At 41.5% G+C, this 16,745-nt stretch overlaps 1 protein-coding gene across 5 annotated transcripts in view; it reads right to left on the minus strand.

The window, feature by feature from the left end:
* Positions 1-16,745, minus strand: part of RALGAPA2 (Ral GTPase activating protein catalytic subunit alpha 2) — a 294,158-nt gene that overhangs the window by 110,177 nt on the left and 167,236 nt on the right. For all 5 annotated transcript variants that reach the window (XM_043478794.1, XM_043478793.1, XM_043478797.1 and 2 more), the window contains 4 exons: positions 9,798-9,926; positions 8,703-8,761; positions 3,063-3,171; positions 879-989 (listed from right to left, as the gene is read on the minus strand). In XM_043478794.1, coding sequence (XP_043334729.1) covers positions 879-989; positions 3,063-3,171; positions 8,703-8,761; positions 9,798-9,926 — 408 coding nt within the window. The remainder of the gene's footprint in view (positions 1-878; positions 990-3,062; positions 3,172-8,702; positions 8,762-9,797; positions 9,927-16,745) is intronic.

Here is a 16,745-nt window from a genome sequence, read left to right on the forward strand (position 1 = left end):
CTCAAAGGCATCCCCCGTTTAGGTGATAAATTACACAGTTGTTCTAAAGCCCAACTTTACATACAGCAGCATCTCACATTCCTAAAATCCAAAGCTCTGTTTCACTCTGGGTCCCCTGAGGTCGAAGATCACCTGTGATTTCTGATGTATCTGAGAGAACAAAGTGACCTCATGGGTGACATTTGTTCAGGGTTGAGAAAAAGTGAATCACCTTACTTCCTCTCTCTCCACTGGGTGTGTATGGAACCAGGGCTTGTTTAAAGAAGGGACGAGCCTTGGCCCCAGCTCCTGCAGGGTGAGGGTACCTACTTCCTGCAAGATAGCATCTTCTCATGCCACTGACCGCCAGGATGTCATCGTTGACGGCATTCTTCCTGTTCCTTCTGCCCCTCTCCTCCACCAATGACCCACTCCCCCCACTCCACCCCAAGGGTACGACAGTGGTAAGCTCATTACAGCTGGGCAATCATGCTGGTGGCAGAACGCACAGCCCAGGCCTTCGCTCTGGGAAAGCCCCCCTCCCCCAGCCCCCGCACACAGGGCATCACGACCAGCTGCCTACTCCTTGTTGGCACCATCCAAATTACTCTGGATGAATGAAGCCCAGTCGACAAAAGGTCTCTTTGTTGTGGTCGTGTCTGCCTTTCAAACTCCCCAAGTGTGAGCCTGCCCTGGAACACTGGTGGCTTCTTACTCGGTGCCTGAAATCGCAGCTGAGAAGGGCCAGCGTAATTTACTCTGAAAATGGGCGACTCACATGGCAGTTTAACAGTCGGTGCTCCAACAATTATCGGAGTATCTAGAATTCATTAAATATCAAATGTAATAAAAAGAGGAAACACTGATGTTTGAGCATTATGGCGGAAAAAAAGACTTACTTCTGCAATTTTCCGAGGCAGGGAGGTTTCAAACATCTGAAGCTTTTCCCAGTAGGAGACTAGCAGCTGAAGCACGTCACAGGCTACCTGGGCCACGATTTTGTTAGGAAACTAGAAAAGGAAAAAAAAAACCTACACTAAATAACCTCACTTCACATGTATGGTATTCCTAAAGAAGGACACAATAAGGATCTCTTTTCAGTTCCCTCTGGGGACCCACGTCCTTGTTCTGCATGAAATATCTGAAAAGTGTATCTTATCACCAGTTTGTACATGGTCACCACCCTGTTAACTGCCTTCTGTCTACACAAGTTGTGTTAATCTACATAATGTTCTGCAGAAATGTTTAATCATTTGGAAATTAAAACCATAAATTCAACTGTCTTATCCAGATCACACGAACGATAGTTTTGACGACTGGAGGAAATTGAAATGTAGTACGTTATTGAGTAGCCCCGGTGTGCTGAACCTCTTACAAGAATTTTTCTCATTTTCACCTTGATAACTCTTCATTAACAACTCCGTAAGGTGGATGTTATCTTCATTTTACACTTGGAGAAACAAGGATTGATCAAAAGACTTTCCATCTTATAAAATTAAACTTAACCTGCACAGATAGCATTCTAAGAAATGTGAAAAATGTGGAACTAGGAGGACGTGATTCAAAGTTATGGCAAATTCAATTATTGAGTCTGTTTTCTGTGTCTGGCAGGTGTCCACAGTTCTCTGGATATCTCAGTCTCTCAGGAGATGGCAGAGTGAAGGGGCAATTCCCGCAGGGCCCATGGACTGGGGGTGCATGGGAGGTACGAGGACCCCTACTGCTCCCTCCCTGGTCAGACCTGGGCCGCATTGTAGTCAGACCCCATGAGCCACAGCAGAAAGGTTCGTCACCAAATCTGTGCCCTGTCCAGGCAGACCTTTGGATTTGCCTCTCAGCTACTTCCACGCCAGGAGCGCCCGGCTGCACAATGCAGATATCAGCTGAGCAGAGGGCCACAGAAATAACCAGAAAAGTCAAGCACGTCAGTGACGAAGCACAGGATGAGAAGGGGAAGGTGATCAGCTCAGCTTCTGCACAACAGGTACTGACTGCCCTCTCCTGCCAGGCAGAAGGAAACCTGGTAGAGAGCACCAGGCCCCAAGGGGCTCCATGGCTTCCTCTGGCCACCCAGGCCTCCCGCCACCTGACCCTCACGGCCTCTGTCCACTCCTCAGATACTCTGGCTTATTTCTGCCCCAGGGCCTTTGCACCTGCTCCTTGCTCTGTCCAGGACACTCAGCCCCCAGGTCTGCATTTGGCAGGTGCTGCCATGTCCTGCAGGTCACAGCCAGAGATGTCATCTCTCCACGAGGCCGCCAAGCCCACCTCCTCCAGCTCTTCTGTCTCCTCTTCCTCCCCCGCTGGAACTTCTATACGGCCTTAAGGGCTAAGAGCCAATCCTTTCTGTGTGTTTGCTAGTTCTTCTGTGTGTTTATCTTCCTGCATCTTGTTCTCCATCATATTCCGAATGCCATGCACAGCCCCAAGGTGGGGGTCTGGGGGCACAACGGAATGTGGGGAGAGTGGGGCCCAGGGCAGTCCTATTGCCTCCCACTGGGCAAGTCACACGGTAGAAACACGAGGCAGGCGTGACTGTGTCATCTCAGCCAGAGACAGACAAGGTGACAATGGCGAAGTAAGGGACACAGCAGACAAAACGAGCTAAGACGGCAGAGAGGTGTGAGAGACGGGGGGCGGACAGCAGAGAGAAGCCTCCAGGGGGTGGTCTGCTGAGCTGAGCAGGGACAAGTGGGACAGTTTCCTTCCAGGCGGCGGGCCCAGGATGCCAGGCACTAAGGCTACGGGGGCCTTCGAGGGGGATGGTGTCGCCAGCAGGCGGAGGGTGGCGGGACGTGGGGATGAAATACATCCTTGACCCTCTCTTCAGCACTGGTCACGGGTGCCGGCCCTGTGCCAGTTGCCCCGAAGCTCAGGCGGTGGATGGCCAGAAGGCACCACCCCGGGGGAAGCAGCCCTGCCCAGGACCCTCAGAGAACATTCCATGTGGCTTTCAGAGAAAGAATTTTTGCATCAAAACCCTCTGTAACATAGGGGGCAATAGGGATGGTGCTAATTCAACCTACAATAGGTTGACTATCTGAGACACTCGACATCAAATACACACGATGAACTGGCAGTACCTTCAAAGTGACACCAATGACGTTGACGGCCTCTTGCAGCTGAGGGTGGCTCGTGCCCTGGGCCAGCTCCTCACAGATCCAGATCCCGAGGGAGCAGATGGCAATGCACCTTTTGGAAAAGACAGAAAAGGAAGAAAACCCTTGTGAAGAGATGCATTTTCTTGGTATTTGTCAATGACAAGATATTTTAAGCCTTGTTTACAAAGTCACAAAAGTTGTAGCTACATTAACAAAAGGTCTTCTTGAGAAAAAAGATAAGGTACCCTCAACAGACTGGTTTTCTGGTTAGTGATTAAATACTTAATGAAAGACATGGCGTATTTTCTGTGAATTGTCACAGCACATGTATCACTTATTTTTGCTGAAACTAATTTTTGTATCACATTTTATTGTTTCAGGATATTTTTGAGGAAGAATCAAAAACATGGATCTTCGAAAACTATTGGAAATTGAGTTTATAATTGCTGTCCATACAATAAAATACACAACAACTACCACAAACAGGAGACAAATCCTGTATTTCATCGTAAAGAATACCTGAGCACAACTTTCAAAGTTAAGTTTCACTGTTACTTCTTTTAAACAATGTGTTAAGACACTATATTCTTTAAGTTGCATAGTCCTTCAAAAATTACCGTTCTCAATTATAAACAAGACTGGGCAATAATTCTCTTTGGAATTGAAAGCCCTACTATCTTTTACAATGATCAAAAAGTCATATTCCCCTTAATGTTTCCTGAAGGCACATATATGAAATTAAAATGCTTGCGCCAACCACCCCCCTCCCCAACCTGCTCACTTTCTGAACAAAAAGGGGCTCCAAACCTCTACTTGGAACCAGAAGCTTGCTGTAATGTGTGTGTGCTGCTCTCTGTAGTAAGAGGCCACACCCAGTGCCAATCAAATCGGACACAGTGCCTGGCCCTGCATACTGAGTGCTCCTTTGTGCTCAAAATAATTCAGCAATTAAAATCCATCTATTTTGAGGTTTTAAAACCACTGCACTTCACTAGCTTCTCACCTCTTCTGATCAGAATGGACTAAGTGCTTCAGATCAAATGAATTAAAATACCCTTTGACAAACATGTCACCTTCTACCACTGGGTAAAAGCTGTGCTTTTCCACCGGTTACAAGGTGTGTGCTGGGCCTTTCTTGTTTCTCAGGTGCCAGCATTAGACAGGAGCTCCACACTCTCCAAACTAGAACTGTCCACATCTCTTTCTCCTCTTGCCTAATTCCTACACCTGTTCTCAGTCCAGAAACTGTACTTTGCATCTCACTTTGCAAGCTTCCCCAGGTATTCTACATTCTACCCCAAGCCTCTTTATCTTCCCTCAGCCTAACTTAGACTCTGATTGTTCAACTTCCTACAATCTGTACAACTTGGAATTATGCCCCACAGCATGTTTTGACCATTTTAAGAGCTGTTCTTCCTTTCATGCATGTGTGTACCTATATATGTGTGTGTATTCTTTTTTTTTTTTTATGACCCATTAACCTACTTGTTAAATGTAATTTGCTAAGAGCAGAGATCTCTCATTTCTAGGAACACCTGAATTTCTCTGTAACTATTAGCCTTGCACCATGGAGAACACACTGACCCGTAAAATGGTTTTATAACCTAAGCGACTCTCACCTGCCTTGAGTTCTAAGCCACACTCATTTTTAACAGCCCTTTCTGATCTTTTCTTGCTTTGAGATTCATCATTTAACATCCTCATTTAGCATCTTCCTATTCTTTTACACTCACAGTGACTCCTCATGTTCTCTGTATCCTGAGGATGTCCTTTGTGATTGTGAAGTTTTGTCTACTAAGACTTTTTTTTTTAAGCTAATGGCAGTATCATCTTACTCACAATCTGTATTCCTATACACTCTCTTAATGCTGTTTGCTGTCATGCCATTTCATCCCACTCCAATTTATATAATGAAACTCCTTACTATTTTTCTTAACTTTTCTGAATTATTATCACCCACAATTACAACTATATTCTCTCTTAATTCTCCTCTGTTTATTTGAAATCTTGCTCATATTTTAATCTGCTTCCTTCTCTACACTTATATGGCTTTAATTTCACTGCCTAACTCCTTTCACACACAACTAAGAAAGACTGGAGACGGCAAGAGTGAAAATCGACATTTTAGGAATCAGTGAACTAAAATGGGCTGGAATGGGTGAATTTAACTCAGATGACCATTATATCTACTACTGTGGGCAAGATTCCCTTAGAAGAAATGGAGTAGCCATAATAGTCAACAAAATAGTCCGGAATGCAGTACTTGGATGCAATCTCAAAAATAACAGAATGATTTCTGTCCATTTCCAAGGTAAACCATTCAACATCACAGTGATCCAAGTCTATGCCCCGACCAGTAATGCTGAAGAGGCTGAAGTTGAATAGTTCTACGAAGACCTACAAGATCTTCTAGAACTAACACCCCAAAAAGATGTCCTTTTCATTATAGGGGACTACAATGCAAAAGTAGTAAGTCAAGAAAACACCTGAAGTAACAGGCAAATTTGGCCTTGGAGTACAAAATGAAGCAGGGCAAAGGCTAACAGTTTTGCCAAGAGAACGCACTGATCATAGCAAACACCCTTTTCCAACAACACGAGAAGACTCTACACATGGACATCACCAGATGGCCAACACCAAAATCAGATTGATTATATTCTTTGCAGCCAAAGATGGAGAAGCTCTATACAGTCAGCAAAAACAAGCCTGGGAGCAGACTATGGCTTAGATCATGAACTCCTTATTGCCAAATTCAGACTTAAATTGAAGAAAGTAGAGAAAACCATTAGACCATTCAGGTTTGACCTAAATCAAATCCCTTATGATTATACAGTAGAAGTGAGAAATAGATTGAAGGGATTAGATCTGATAGAGTGCCTGAAGAACTATGGATGCAGGTTCATGACATTGTACAGGAGGCAGTAATCAAGGCCATCCCCAAGAAAAAGAAATGCAAAAAGGCAAAATGGTTGTCTGAGGAGGCCTTACAAATAGCTGAGAAAAGAAGAGAAGCAAAAGGCAAAGGAGAAAAGGAAAGATATACCCATTTGAATGCAGAGTTCCAGAGAATAGCAAGGAGAGATAAGAAAGCCTTCTTCAGGGATCAATAGAAAGAAATAGAGGAAAACAATAAAATGGGAAAGACTAGAGATCTCTTCAAGAAAATTAGAGATACCAAGGAAATCTTTCATGCAAAGATGGGCACAATGAAGGACAGAAATGATATGGACCTAACAGAAGCAGAAGATATTAAGAAGAGGAGGCAAGAATACACAGAAGAACGATACAAAAAAGATCTTCATGACCCAGATAACCATGATGGTATGATCAGTCACCTAGAACCAGACATCCTGGAATGCGAAGTCAAGCAGGTCTTAGGAAGAATCATTATGAACAAAGCTAGTGGAGGTGATGGAATTCCAGTTGAGCTATTTCAAATCCTAAAAGATGATGCTGTGAAAGTGCTTCACTCAATATGTCAGCAAATTTGGAAAACTCAGCAGTGGCCACAGGACTGGAAAAGGTCAGTTTTCATTTCAAACCCAAAGAAAAGCAACGCCAAAGAATGTTTAAACTACTGCACAATTGTACTCATCTCACATGCTAGCAAATCAATGCTCAAAATTCTCCAAGCCAGGCTTCAACAGTGTAAGAACCGTGAACTTCCAGATGTTCAAGCTAGGTTTAGAAAAGGCAGAGGAACCAGAGATCAAATTGTCAACATGCGTCAGATCATTGAAAAAGCAAGAGAGTTACAGCAAAACATCTACTTCTGCTTTATTGACTCTACCAAAACCTTTGACTGTGTGAATCACAACAAACTGTGGAAAATTCTGAAAGAGATGGGAATACCAGACCACCTGACCTGCCTCCTGAGAAATCTGTATGCAGGTCAGGAAGCAACAATTAGAACCAGACATGGAACAACAGACTGGTTCCAAATGGGGAAAGGAGTATGTCAAGGCTGTATATTATCATCCTGCTCATTTAACTTACATGCAGAGTAGATCAATTGAAATGCCAGGCTGGATGAAGCACAAGCTGGAATCAAGATTGCTGGGAGAAATATCAATAACTTCAGATATGCAGATGACAATACCCTCATGGCAGAAAGCGAAGAAGAATAAAGAGCTTCTTGATGAAAGTCAAAGAGGAGAGTGAAAAAGTTGGCTTAAAGCTCAACATTCAGAAAATGAAGATCATAGCATCCAGTCCCATCACTTCATGGCAGATAGATGGGGAAACAATGGCAACAGTGAGGGACTTTATTTTGGGGGGCCCCAAAATCACTGCAGATGGTGACTCTAGCCATGAAATTAAAAGACGCTTGCTCCTTGGAAGACAAGCTATGACCGACCTAGACAGCATGTTAAAAAGCAGAGACACTACTTTGCCAACAAAGGTCTGTCTAGTCAAGACTATGGTTTTTCCAGTGGTCATGTACGGATGTGAGAGTTGGACTATAAAGAAAGCTGAGAGCCGAAGAATTGATGCTTTTGAACTGTGGTGTTGGAGAAGACTCTTGAGAGTCCCTTGGACTGCAAGGAGATCCAGCCAGTCAATCCTAAAGGAAATCAGTCCTGAATATTCATTGGAAAGACTGACGTTGAAGCTAAGGCTCCAATACTTTGGCCACCTGACGTGAAGAACTGACTCATTGGAAGAGACTCTGAGGCTGGGAAAGATTGAAGGCAGGAGGAGAAGGGGACAATAGAATATGAGATGGTTGGATGGCATTACCAACTCGATGGACATGAGTTTGAGTAAGCTCTGGGAGTTGGTGATGGACAGGGAAGCCTGGCGTGCTGTAGTCCATTGGGTTGCAAAGAGCAGGACACGACTGAGCAACTGAACTGAATTGAAGAAAGACTGACCATATTATTCACATTTCTATTCCACAGTTAGCTTGACAAAAATTTGCCTTTCTATACTAAAGGAAAAGAGGGAAAGATGGTATTGTCAAGACTTGCTGAAGGTTTGAATGTAGCAGGTAAAGGAGAAATCAAGGATTTTCCCAAGCTTCTGGGCAGATGATAGTGAGATGAAGCCTGAGACAGTGAGGCTGTGGTGAAGACAGCAGACTCAAGGCTTTAGTTATGGTTGTGTTCAGTTTAGATGTGTTGGGACATCCAAGTTGAAGTTCAAGCAGGCAGTTTCATATATAAACCTGAATATGTAAGGGGCGAGAAGGAGGAGCCAGGAAAATAAATTCAGCATCATCGGCAAGCAGATGGTGAATGATGTTGGTGAATGACGTTGCTGAATGTCTCCCGGGGTACAAAACCACTGCCGAGTAAGAATCACTACCCTATACATACATTGTTTTTATAAGCTTTGGTTTATCTTTCCGTTTTCTTCCATGTTAAAAATATCAGGGAATACACCCACATATTCACAATCTTGCTTTTTATTACACAGCAGGTGGCATAATCTTCTGTACTTTACACTTTTCACTTAATAATGGCACCTCTTAAAAAAAGTAATAAATGATTCCCCCCACATAATTCATACTGCACTTCTTAGTCTAAAAGTAAAGTGAAAAGACAGTATTTTTTAACACTGAGTGCACGTGACTGCATATCTTAAAATTCTGAACGCGTTCACCTTTCATGTAACATTTACCTTGCACACTCACTTGGTTCCTCTGTGGCATTCTTCAGTAAAATACTTATGAGGTAGTGCTAAAAACACAAAATGAAGGAAAATAAAAACCTTGCTTAGTAGTTGACTTCCCACATGTTCTGTCTGGGTTTTAAGGCAATCTGGGGCCACTGAAGGACTGAGAGGGCAGAGCCCCCAGGGAACCCTGGGGAAGGACACAGGGGGCCTGGGGAAGCAGCATGGTGGTCTCAGAAGCCCACTAGACAAGAGTGTCTCTGTGTGCGCGACGAAAACCGAGCAGAGCAAATGATTCTTCCTGGGTTTCCCCGGGGGCTCAGTGGTGAAGATTCTGCCTGCAGTGCAAGAGATCCAGGTTCAATCCCTGGGTCGGGAAGATCCCCTGGAGGAGGACATGGCAACCCACTCTAGTATTCGCGCCTGGGGAATCCCATGGACAGAGGAGCCCGGCAGGCTGTAGTCCAAGGGGTTGCAAAACGTTGGACATGGCTAAAGTGACTGAGCATGCACACATGCATAGGGAAAAAAAATCTCAGTTTTCTTTTTACCTGGATTATATACTGTACACGAAATTACATATTATTCATGTATACTATAGATACACAAATTGATTGATTGATTTGAAAACCATCTTTGATTGCCCCAAAGTCATCTGAGGAAAAAATCAGCTTTCTTCTCCAAGGAATAATTTAGAACTTAAAATATTAGTAGTATTTAATCAGGCCAATAATGGGATTGAATATTTCAATTATTTCTTATAAATTCATTTGATGCACAAATGCAGCCTAATTAAACTAATAAAATTATTACAAAGAATGGTTCATTACAAAATTATGATCCACAGGGATGGTAAACAGATCTAAGAAAAAAACACCCACAGAACCTAACCATCAGTTATAACTGCAGCGCACTCTGCATCTAGCTCCTTTAATCCCACAAAACTAGTGTTCTAAAAAAAAACTACTGATACGTCTAAACGACTGAGCAAAACTTTCAGGGATAAGCAGCACAGAGCTTAATAACGGAAGAGGGAACCACAGAACCACATAGCTCGAGTGAGAAGATGCTAACCTGAGATTCTGTCATGGCATCACATACCTTGACATCTTCTGCTCCCGTGGTGACTTCAGCAACTTCAGGCACTGGCTGCCGAAGGGGAATCTCGCGGTAGGTGTTCGGAAAGCAGACCAGAGACCCGAGAATGGTGAGGGCTTCCGAACGAGGTGCCTGCACACAGGAAAGGGGAATGAGATACACACTGGCCTTTTTGTTAGAAACGTTGGATAAGTGACAACATGTTTTACTTTTTCTTGACTTAGAGACACCTCTGCTGGGGCAATGGTCTCAGGGATGAAGTCACTATATGTTTACTGTTTTACTGCATGTTTTAAATACAAAGATTTTAAACGACTAACAGCAGAATGTTCAGATTTGCTAAAGTCGGTCAGGGAGCTCACCGCTTCTTGTTACACAACCTCCACAAGGCAAGACCCACCAGTCAACATCCAGGCCTGGTCTCACCTGACCCCTCATGGCAGGGGACGTGGCCAACAGCTCCCATGCACCAGAGAGCCTTTCCATCACTCAGACACCTTAGTGGGTTGCAGAGGGGGCCTGACAGTCCCTGTGATCGGACCCTTCGCTTCTCAGGATCTGGACTCTGGGGTGCTGAGCCCAGTTCTCAGCCGTCTCCCTTCCTAGACCTACAGTCACTTCTCCAGGACATCTAGACCTGAGGCTTTAAATGCCTCCTCCACGTGGCTGACTCTCCACCACCACCTCTCTGTAGCCCAGAGTCTACATCTACTACTGTAGCTACTCTGTAGCTTCCTTCCTGAGTCCATATCTGTAGACTCGACGACGTGTCCGCCATCTCTGCTCGGGGTCCAGAAGGCACCTCACCCCAACAGGCTCGCCCTCGCCATGGGGTCCTGTGACTCTGCGTGATGCCACCTGCCTCCAGTACTGCCTTCTCCTCTGCAGCTCTTACTTTTCTCTGTTTTCATGTTAAGAAAATTTCTAAATGTAAAAGTGGAGAAAATGTGATATCCATGGACCCAATACCTAGACTCAAAATGTTACCACTCTTGCCTCATTCATTTCTTTTTCATTTCAATATTTAAAATTTGTTTAAAACTTTCTACTTTTGGGACTTCCCTAGCAGTCCAGTGGTTAAGAATCTGCCTTCCACATAGAAGGAACATACCTCAACATAATAAAAGCCAAAATTATGATAAATCCAAAGCAAACATCATCCTCAATGGTGAAAAACTGAAAGCATTTCCCCTAAAGTCAGGAACAAGACAAGGGTGCCTACTCTCCCCACCACTATTCAACATAGTTTTGGAATTTTTAGCCACAGCAATCAGAGAAGAAAAAGAAATAAAAGGAATCCAGATAGAAAAGAAGAAGTAAAACTCTCACTGTTTGCATATGACATGATCCTTTACATAGAAAACCCTGAAGACATCACCAGAAAATTACTAAAGCTAATCAATGAACATAGTAAAGTTACAGGATATAAAATTTTTTTTTTCTTTTTTTTTTTTTTTAATTACCACAGTGTTTTTTTTTTTTTTTTTTTAATTTTTTTATTAGTTGGAGGCTAATTACTTCACAACATTTCAGTGGGTTTTGTCATACATTGATATGAATCAGCCATAGATTTACACTTATTCCCCATCCCGATCCCCCCTCCCACCTCCCTCTTCACCCGACTCCTCTGGGTCTTCCCAGTGCACCAGGCCGGAGCACTTGTCTCATGCATCCCACCTGGGCTGGTGATCTGTTTCACCATAGATAGTATACATGCTGTTCTTTTGAAACATCCCACCCTCACCTTCTCCCACAGAGTTCCAAAGTCTGTTCTGTATTTCTGTGTCTCTTTTTCTGTTTTGCATATAGGGTTATCGTTACCATCTTTCTAAATTCCATATATATGTGTTAGTATGCTGTAATGTTCTTTATCTTTCCGGCTTACTTCACTCTGTATAATGGGCTCCAGTTTCATCCATCTCATTAGGACTGATTCAAATGAATTCTTTTTGACAGCTGAGTAATATTCCATGGTGTATATGTACCACAGCTTCCTTATCCATTCATCTGCTGATGGGCATCTAGGTTGCTTGCATGTCCTGGCTATTATAAACAGTGCTGCGATGAACATTGGGGTGCACGTGTCTCTTTCAGATCTGGTTTCCTCAGTGTGTATGCCCAAAAGTGGGATTGCTGGGTCATATGGCAGTTCTATTTCCAGTTTTTTAAGAAATCTCCACACTGTTTTCCATAGCGGCTGTACTAGTTTGCATTCCCACCAACAGTGTAAGAGGGTTCCCTTTTCTCCACACCCTCTCCAGCATTTATTGCTTGTAGACTTTTGGATAGCAGCCATCCTGACTGGCGTGTAATGGTACCTCATTGTGGTTTTGATTTGCATTTCTCTAATAATGAGTGATGTTGAGCATCTTTTCATGTGTTTGTTAGCCATCTGTATGTCTTCTTTGGAGAAATGTCTGTTTAGTTCTTTGGCCCATTTTTTGATTGGGTCATTTATTTTTCTGGAATTGAGCTTTAGGAGTTGCTTGTATATTTTTGAGATTAATCCTTTGTCTGTTTCTTCATTTGCTATTATTTTCTCCCAATCTGAGGGCTGTCTTTTCACCTTACTTATAGTTTCCTTTGTAGTGCAAAAGCTTTTAAGTTTCATTAGGTACCATTTGTTTAGTTTTTGCTTTTATTTCCAATATTCTGGGAGGTGGGTCATAGAGGATCTTGCTGTGATTTATGTCGGAGAGTGTTTTGCCTATGTTCTCCTCTAGGAGTTTTATAGTTTCTGGTCTTACATTTAGATCTTTAATCCATTTTGAGTTTATTTTTGTGTATGGTGTTAGAAAGTGTTCTAGTTTCATTCTTTTACAAGTGGTTGACAAGCTTTCCCAGCACCACTTGTTAAAGAGGTTGTCTTTTTTCCAATTGTATATCCTTGCCTCCTTTGTCAAAGATAAGGTGTCCATAGTTCGTGGATTTATCTCTGGGCTTTCTATTCTGTTCCATTGATCTATATTTCTGTCTTTGTGCCAGTACCATACTGTCTTGATGACTGTGGCTTTGTAGTAGAGTCTGAAGTCAGGCAGGTTGATTCCTCCAGTTCCATTCTTCTTTCTCAAGATTACTTTGGCTATTCGAGGTTTTTTGTATTTCCATACAAATTGTGAAATTCTTTGGTCTAGTTCTGTGAAAAATACCGTTGGTAGCTTGATAGGGATTGCATTGAATCTATAGATTGCTTTGGGTAGAATAGCCATTTTGACAATATTGATTCTTCCAATCCATGAACACGGTATGTTTCTCCATCTGTTTGTGTCCTCTTTGATTTCTTTCATCAGTGTTTTATAGTTTTCTATGTATAGGTCTTTTGTTTCTTTAGGTAGATATACTCCTAAGTATTTTATTCTTTTTGTTGCAATGGTGAATGGTATTGCTTCCTTAATTTCTCTTTCTGTTTTCTCATTGTTAGTGTATAGGAATGCAAGGGATTTCTGTGTGTTAATTTTATATCCTGCAACTTTACTATATTCATTGATTAGTTCTAGTAATTTTCTGGTAGAGTCTTTAGGGTTTTCTATGTAGAGGATCATGTCATCTGCAAACAGTGAGAGTTTCACTTCTTCTTTCCCTATCTGGATTCCTTTTACTTCTTTTTCTGCTCTGATTGCTGTGGCCAAAACTTCCAACACTATGTTGAACAGTAGTGGTGACAGTGGGCACCCTTGTCTTGTTCCTGATTTCAGGGGGAATGCTTTCAATTTTTCACCATTGAGGGTGATGCTTGCTGTGGGTTTGTCATATATGGCTTTTATAATGTTGAGGTATGTTCCTTCTATTCCTGCTTTTTGGAGTGTTTTAATCATAAATGAGTGTTGAATTTTGTCAAAGGCTTTCTCTGCATCTATTGAGATAATCATATGGTTTTTATCTTTCAATTTGTTAATGTGGTGTATTACGTTGATTGATTGCGGATATTGAAGAATCCTTGCATTCCTGGGATAGCTCCACTTGGTCGTGTGTAACTGATTTTTTTAATAATGATTGTATGGATTCTGTGCTAAAGAATTTTGTAAAGGATTTTTGCATCTATGTTCAGTGATATTGGCCTATAGTTTTCTTTTTTTGTGGCATCTTTGTCTGGTTTTGGAATTAGGGTGATGGTGGCCTCATAGAATGAGTTTGGAAGTTTACCTTCTTCTGCAATTTTTCTGGAAGAGTTTGAGTAAGATAGGTGTTAGCTCTTCTCTAAATTTTTGGTAGAATTCAGCTGTGAAGCCATCTGGTCCTGGGCTTTTGTTTGCTGGAAGATTTTTGATTACAGTTTCGATTTTCTTGCTTGTGATGGTTGTTAAGATCTTCTATTTCTTCCTTGTCAGTGTTGGAAAAGTTTAATACTTTCTAAAGAATTTGGTCCCATTTCCATCCAAGTTGTCCATATTTAATTGGCATACGAGCTGCTCTGTAGTAGTCTCTTATGATCCTTTTGTATTTCCCAGTGTTGTCTGTTGTGATCTCTCCAATTTTCATTTATCTAATTTTGTTTAATTTGTTCTTCTGCTCTTTGCTTTTCTTAATGAGTCTTGCTAATGGTTTGTCAATTTTGTTTATTTTTTCAAAAAACCAGCTTTTAGCTTTGTTGATTTTTGCTATGGTCTCTTTAGTTTCTATTGCATTTATTTCTGCCTTAATTTTAAAGATTTCTTTCCTTCTGCTTACCCTGGGGTTCTTCATTTCTTCCTTCTCTAATTGCTTTAGGTGTAGAGTTAGGTTATTTATTTGGCTTTTTTCTTGTTTCTTGATGTAAGCCTGTAATGCTATGAACCTTCCCCTTAGCACTGCTTTTACAGTGTCCCATAGGTTTTGGGTTGTTGTGTTTTCATTTTCATTAATTTCTATACATATTTTGATTTCTTTTTTGATTTCTTCTATGATTTGTTGGTTATTCAGAAGCGTGTTATTTAGCCTCCAGGTGTTTGAATTTTTAACAATTTTTTTCCTGTAATTGAGATCTAATCTTACTGAACTGTGGTCAGAAAAGATGACTGGAATGATTTCAATTTTTTTGAATTTTCCAAGACCAGATTTATGGCCCAGGATGTGATCTATTCTGGAGAAGGTTCCGTGTGCACTTGAGAAAAAGGTGAAGTTGCTTGTTTTGGGGTGAAATGTCCTATAGATATCAATTAGGTCTAGCTGGTCCATTGTGTCATTTAAAGTTTGTGTTTCCTTGTTAATTTTCTGTGTAGTTGATCTATCCATAGTTGTGAGTGGGGTATTAAAGTCTCCCACTATTATTGTGTTACTATTAATTTCCTCTTTCATACTTGTTAGTATTTGCCGTACATATTGCGGTGCTCCTATGTTGGGTGCATATATATTTATAATTGTTATATCTTCTTCTTGAATTGATCCTTTGATCATTATGTAGTGTCCTTCTTTGTCTCTTTTCACAGCTTTTATTTGAAAGTCTATTTTATCTGATATGAGTATTGCGACTCCTGCTTTCTTTTGGTCTCCGTTTGCATGAAATATTTTTTTCCAGCCCTTCACTTTTAGTCTGTATGTGTCTCTTGTTTTGAGGTGGGTCTCCTGTAGACAGCATATATAGGGGTCTTGTTTTTGTATCCATTCAGACAATCTTTGTCTTTTGGTTGGGGCATTCAACCGCATTTACATTTAAGGTAATTAATTGATAGGTGTGGTCCCGTTGCCATTTACTTTGTTGTTTTGGGTTCATGTTTATACAACCTTTCTGTGTTTCCTGTCTAGAGAAGATCCTTTAGCATTTGTTGAAGAGCTGGTTTGGTGGTGCTGAATTCTCTCAGCCTTTGCTTATCTGTAAAGCTTTTAAATTCTCCTTCATATCTGAATGAGATCCTTGCTGGATACAGTAATCTAGGTTGTAGGTTATTTTCTTTCATTACTTTCAGTATGTCCTGCCATTCCCTTCTGGCCTGGAGGGTTTCTATTGATAGATCAGCTGTTATCCTTATGGGAATCCCTTTGTGTGTTATTTGTTGTTTCTCCTTTGCTGCTTTTAATATTTGTTCTTTGTGTTTGATCTTTGTTAATTTGATTAATATGTGTCTTGGGGTGTTTCGCCTTGGGTTTTTCCTGTTTGGGACTCTCTGGGTTTCCTTGGACTTGGGTGCTATTTCCCTTCCCCATTTTGGGAAGTTTTCAGCTATTAATCTCCCGAGTATTTTCTCATGGGCCTTTCTTTTTGTCTTCTTCTTCTGGAACTCCAATGATTTGAATGTTGGGCGGGCGTTTCACATTGTCCCAGAGGTCCCTGAGGTTGTCCTCATTTCTTTTGATCCTTTTTTTTTTTTTTTTCTCTGCTTCATTTATTTCCACCATTTTATCTTCTATCTCACTTATCCTATCTTCTGCCTCCGTTATTCTACTCTTGGTTCCCTCCAAAGTGTTTTTGATCTCATTCATTGCATTATTCATTTTTAATTGACTCTTTTTTATTTCTTCTAGGTCTTTATTAAAAAATTCTTGTATCTTTTCAATCTTTGTTTCCAAGCTATTTATCTGTAACTCCATTTTGTTTTCAAGATTTTGGATCATTTTTATTATCATTATTCTAAATTCTTTTTCAGGTAGATTCCCTATCTCCTCCTCTTTTGTTTGACTTGGTGGGCATTTTTCATGTTCCTTTACCTGTTGGGTATTTCTTTGCCTTTTCATCTTGTTTAGATTGCTGTGTCTGGAGTGGACTTTCTGTATTCTGGAGGTCTGTGGTTCCTTTTTATTGTGGAGGATTTACCCAGTGGGTGGGGTTGGACGTTTGGCTTGTCAAGGTTTCCTGGTTAGGGAAGCTTGCGTCAGTGTACTGGTGCGTGGAACTTGATTTCTTCTCTTTGGAGAGCAATGGAGTGCCCAGTAATGAGTTTTGAGTTGGGTCTATGTGTTAGGTGTGACCTTGGGTAGCCTGTATGTTGACATTCAGGGCTATGTTCCTGTTGCTGGAGAATTTGCGTGGTATGTCTT

Source organism: Cervus canadensis, chromosome 10, assembly GCF_019320065.1.
Source record: "Cervus canadensis isolate Bull #8, Minnesota chromosome 10, ASM1932006v1, whole genome shotgun sequence".
In the NCBI taxonomy this organism is placed as follows: domain Eukaryota; kingdom Metazoa; phylum Chordata; class Mammalia; order Artiodactyla; family Cervidae; genus Cervus; species Cervus canadensis.